At 46.6% G+C, this 5,543-nt stretch overlaps 1 protein-coding gene across 1 annotated transcript; it reads left to right on the top strand.

Annotated features, from left to right (window-relative positions):
• Positions 1-590: 590 nt before the first annotated feature.
• On the top strand, positions 591-4,121 carry LOC103567597 (DDB1- and CUL4-associated factor 12-like protein 2). The gene has a single exon (XM_070603890.1). It carries the CDS (start codon positions 851-853, stop codon positions 2,240-2,242), a length of 1,392 nt encoding a protein of 463 aa, XP_070459991.1. The 5' UTR covers positions 591-850; the 3' UTR covers positions 2,243-4,121.
• The last annotated feature ends 1,422 nt before the right edge of the window (positions 4,122-5,543 follow it).

The following is a 5,543-nucleotide window of genomic DNA, read 5'->3' as shown; positions in this document are numbered from 1 at the left end:
ACCCGCGTTTGGAACAGATCCGTCAGGGCACTCCAGTGCAGGAGCTCAGAGACTTCAATTAGAGGTGAAAAAAATATATTTATTTGATTGAAACTAAGATACCAGCTGAGGGGCTGAGAGAGGAGTGGCTGCAGAAGGAACCTAAGCGGGCGGGTCGCCCTGCAACTACCAAACATCCCCATCCTCCGCTAAGTTCAATATCTAAACTTAGCCAAGTGTCTCTTGGGTTGCATCAAGTGAACATTTGTTTCTTCGTTCAGACAATTGTCCGGGTCCCTTCTAGCCTCGTACTTGACTATATTTTAGGTTTCAGATTTTATTTGAGTAGGGATTTAAGAAGGCTGGTTGGTTGCTGTTCTGAGAATGATGTAATATCCCGTGTCACTTAATAGGGGTCCAGGACAGAAGCACATGCCAGCTTGCGGATCCTGGAGAGCAGGCCCTCAGTACATCTCCGGCCCCACGGATCAACCCCCGCCTCCGCCCGGCTTGCGCTCCCTCCCACCGCTCCAGCTCGCTCCTTGCCCACGCCTCCCGCTGCCTCCGCCCCTCACTCTCGGCCCCCCGCGTCGTCCTCGTCCCACACACACTTCGCTCCCGCCGCGCCGCCCGCACTCGGCCCGCACTCGGCTCCCTCCGGCACGCGGTCCTCGCCCGCCCCGGCGCCCCCGCCGTCGCCGCCGCCGCTCCCCGGACTCGGTCGGCTCCGCGCCCCGCGGACGTCCCCGCCGCTTGGCCCGAGAGCCCGCGCTCCCGCCTGACGCGAGGCGCCGCCGTCCCCGCCGCCACGGCCAGCACGGGTGCCACCCGCCGCCGCCGCCGCCGCGCCGCCGCTCGCCCGCCGCCCCCCATGGCCCCGCAGCAAACAGGTAGCAGGAAGCGGAAAGCGCCGGCGGTCGAGGCGGGCGCTGCGAGCTCGTCGTCGCAGGGCTCGGCGGCGGCGGGCGGAGAGGGACCGCTGCTGCTCAAGAAGCAGAGGCGGCCGGCGACACGGCGCTCGCTGGTGCCCTACCTGAAGGGCCGCGAGGTGGGCGCGCGGGGCCGCGCCGGGCTCCTGGGCTTCGAGGGCGAGCTGCGCGGCTACGCGGTGCAGAAGCTGCCCGAGCTGCTGCGGGAGCGCGAGCTGGCCCTGGGCACCCTCAACAAGGTGTTCGCGTCGCAGTGGCTGAACGCCAGGCAGGTGGTGTGCGGCACCAAGTGCAACACGCTCTTCGTGGTGGACGTGCAGTCGGGCCAGATCACGCGCATCCCCCTCATGCGGGACCGGGAACCCGGGCCGGCTCGGGCCCAGCCGAGCTGCGGCATCCACGCCATCGAGTTGAATCCCTCCAAGACGCTTCTGGCCACGGGGGGCGAGAACCCCAACAGTCTGGCTGTCTACCAGCTGCCCACCCTGGACCCCGTGTGCCTGGGCGACCGCCTCGGCCACAGGGACTGGATCTTCGCCATCGCCTGGATAAGCGACACCGTGGTCGTGAGCGGTTCCCGCGATGGCACCGTGGCTCTGTGGCGGATGGACCCCGACATATTCAATGGCAGCATCGCCTGGCACAATGACGCTGGGCTCCCCGTGTACGCCCACATCCGTCCAAGGGACTTGGAGACCATCCCCAGGGCCAACACCAACCCCAGTAACCGCAAGGTACGGGCCCTGGCTTTTAATCGCAAGAACCAGGAGCTGGGAGCGGTGTCCCTGGACGGCTACTTCCACCTGTGGAAAGCCCGGAGCACCCTGTCCAGGCTGCTGTCCATCAGGCTGCCCTACTGCCGAGAGAACGTGTGCCTAACCTACTGCGACGAGTTGTCCCTGTATGCGGTGGGCTCCCAATCCCACGTCTCCTTCCTGGATCTGCGCCATGGTCACCAAAACATCCGGCCCCTGTGCTCTCGAGAGGGCGGCACGGGCGTGCGCTCGCTGAGCTTCTACCAGCACATCGTCACCGTGGGCACGGGCCACGGCTCCCTGCTCTTCTATGACGTCAGAGCCCAGAAGTTCCTGGAGGAGAAGGCCTTGGCCAGCCCGGACTCCTCTCCCGGGCCCGCAGCGAGGAAGCTCAAGCTCACCTGTGGCAGAGGCTGGCTCAACCACGATGACCTGTGGGTGAACTACTTTGGCGGCGTAGGCGAGTTCCCCAACGCGCTCTACACCCACTGCTACAACTGGCCTGAGATGAAGCTCTTCGTGGCTGGGGGCCCTCTCCCTTCAGGCCTCCATGGGAACTACGCAGGCCTCTGGAGCTAAGGATGGCCGCCCTGTTCTCAAAGTGCCCAGATTACCTTCCAGTCCCCTCCCACTTTCCTTCTTCATGCTGTGTTTGTGTTTTTAACTGTGAGTTTCGTCTTCAAAGTGAATCATACCCAATTTACCTGTGCTTAGTGTATTAGGCAGAGAGAGAGGTGGGGGGGTGTCTTTTAGGCAATTAGAAGTTGGCTTTAATACTTTTCTACACCTCTCCAACACCATCTTTTGGAGTTCTTATTCAAAGATTTTTGGCTGATCCTTAGTTGTGTTCTCTTTTTGAGTCATTTACATATTCTCTTTAATGCTGTGTGCTCATGGTTTGACGGTTGTGTATTTTTTTTTGTTACTAGTATTACAATAATATTTTTAGGTATTTTTCATTGCAGATAGATGGTATATTAAGAACATATTTTTAAAAACAGGGTTTGTACATCTGTTCTGGAAAGCTAGCCATAGTTTTAGAGCATTGTTTCAATTGGAAAATACATTCCAAGTTCTAGATTACCAACTTTTGGAAACATTCCATTTGTAAATCGTAATCTTAGTGTTTATAGTGTGTAAGGTGTCGGTGCTAAACATGCTTTTTAAAAAGTTTATTCTCTTTGAAAAGAAGTTGTCATAGAATCTTGTTTTTTGTACTAAAATCTCAGTTTGTCAGAATACTTCAGGAATGCAAGAATTCTGCTGATTGAATGTTCAGAATTAATCTGAAAACCTACTTAATCTTTTTCTCCTTCAACCCTTAAGTTTTCATGACCAGTTGTTAAGTAGATAAATGAATGTGTATTTTTTCACTTCTTGCCTTAATACTATCAGTACTTGTGAATATATTTGACTGTTTGTTGTTTAAGGAACTTGCACAGAGTTTCAGTGCCATCATTCAAAGCAGGGATTCTAAATGTAAAAATGTAGAATGTATGGCAGGCTGGGCAGAATGTATACTGATCCAGGATGCAGACTGGATATTTTTGCTATTGCTGTTTTTAATACCAAATATTGTATTTGAGCATACTTTAAATTTTCCAGTTCAGCTAAACAGTTAAATCATAAGAAAAAACTGCAAAGAAGACAAGTGAGCCCAGTCCCTACTCCTTCTGAAAAAGATTCTTAATTTGTAAAATCCAAATTAATAAGATTTTGTGAATCTAAAGATTCTTGCTTAAAGTAGAATAAATATATTGTTAAAAAGTAGTGATGTTATAACCCTCAATGTGATAATTTACGATTATCAAGGACACAGGAAGTTTGTTTCAAGAAGATGGGCTGGAGATTAAAAATAAAAAGGATTAGGTTGAAGAAAGGTACTTTGGAGCTCAGATAAATACGAATCATGTATTGTTAGGAAAACAGGTTGTACTTCTCCATATGTGAGAATGTTGGAAGTGAGATGGGAGACTGGCCTTTCCTCAAAACTGGCCAAGTTGCGCTGGCCTTGGATTAATATTGTGGCATGGTTGTTTTTCCTTCAATGTTTTGGCACTCAGATGCTGCCTTGGTGTCTGTCTACTACATGCCTTCAGTTGCAAATCTGAACCAAGTAATATAATGAACAGTACTAAAAGTGAGTTAAGAAATACAGGAAAACTAATCTTTTGTTTACATAGATTATTTTAACAGTTTATATAGTTGGTGTTATATAGCAGTAAAATGTTATTTGTGTGCATGTATATGTCTCCAACTCAGTTGTAAATGTCTTGAGAGCACAGAATATAACGCTCATCTTTGTATTCTCTCATTTCTCCACTATTGCCTAGCAAATCATAGGCAATCAGTAAATATTTACTGAATGAATGCATTTGCCTTTGGGGACCTAAAGTTCAAGGCTATGAAAAATAAATAAGTGCATAAATACATAAATAAATAAAAATTTACTCTTAAATAGTATGGAGTCCTATTTTGTTTCCCCTCACCCTTGTTTTCTTAAAATTTGCCCTAATTCATTCATTTCCAGGTCAGGCCATGGTACTTATCCATTCATAATTTCCCCCATATGTGATACAAGAAGATAAAGAAAAATGTATATTTTTTAGATGGCGCTGGAATTTAATATTTTCACCTGCAAATACTTAGATTTGAAGATTTTTTTTAAATGTTTTTTTCAGAAATTAGTTCTTGAAAGATCCTTTTTTGTAGGCAGTTTGTCTTATTACTTAAAAATATATATTTTCTAAAAACTTCTTTAAATACTTTACTGGAGCATTCACTGCCTGTCTTGTAGGTTACAGGGTATTTTTATGGTATTTTGTCATTGTTTTGGGACATTAGGAGAACATTTTCAGAGGAAATGACACTTTCTGTGTGAGGAGGGGTTTTAAGGAAGAAATAGAAGGAACGTCTCTACTCTGATTTTTTCTCTGGCTTGGCCCTTAACTTCACCACTGACTAACTCTTAAGTTTCTTATAATTTAGGGTATATTTTTTTGTTGACAGATCACATGACTTACCTTTTAAAAAACTAAACAGCCTAAGTGTATGTATTTGTATTATGCAGTTTAATTATTTTGAAATATTTTCTAGTTCAGAGACAAAGTGATCTCCAGAAGTCCAGATAATTGTGTAACCTGTGAGTATGAAATAATTGAAAAAGTAACCATGCTAGCACTCCTGGAAACCCATAAATATAGTTCACTTAAAATACACAGGGGAAAACATATCTTAATGTACAAATTACCTATCACTGTTGCCTGAAAAACCTTAGTTACTTATAACTATGCATAAAAATGTTAGTTCCACTTATCTCTAACTACATACTCAGACATTTCCTCCCCAAGCATATTGCTGACTTGAAAGTTTATGTGCCTCCCCTTTACTCTTTGGATGAGCTAATTTCTATTTTTTTGAAAGGTGGATGAAAGAATTTACTAATCAAGGATATCCACTGAAATAAAATGAGATGACTACTCTGGAAAAAATTCATCTACTAAATATACTCTAGCATTAATGATAAACAAAATCAAATTCTCCAGAGGTTGATTTTTATCCAGCTGTACTCAGTGTTGAATAAGTTGTCTGTCAAAAAATTTCCATTAATTGCTAATTTAGAGTGATTTTAGAAAGCAATTCACAAAGCCCTCTGGATGTTTTACTGACAGCGTCCTAATCTCTGCAAGTCTTAGGTAACCCAGCTACATTAAACATGTCACTATGTGAGCTGCTCAGGGATGGAGTTCAGTGAGAACGAGATGTACTTATGTGAGGGAAAGGCTGCGGACGCCACAGGTGTTTGCTTTAAGGGATGTTATTTTAAGATCTACTGAAAGGGCTGCCTGAAAGTATTTCCTACTACTGGCCTGCTGCAAAC

Source organism: Equus przewalskii, chromosome X (assembly GCF_037783145.1).
Source record: "Equus przewalskii isolate Varuska chromosome X, EquPr2, whole genome shotgun sequence".
Taxonomy (NCBI): domain Eukaryota; kingdom Metazoa; phylum Chordata; class Mammalia; order Perissodactyla; family Equidae; genus Equus; species Equus przewalskii.
Note: the sequence above shows the minus strand (reverse complement) of the source record. Positions and strands in the feature narration are given on the sequence as shown.

Coding starts and splice junctions, on each gene's coding strand:
- LOC103567597 (XM_070603890.1), top strand. CDS start 851: ATGGCCCCGCAGCAAACAGGTAGCAGGAAGCGGAAAGCGCCGGCGGTC.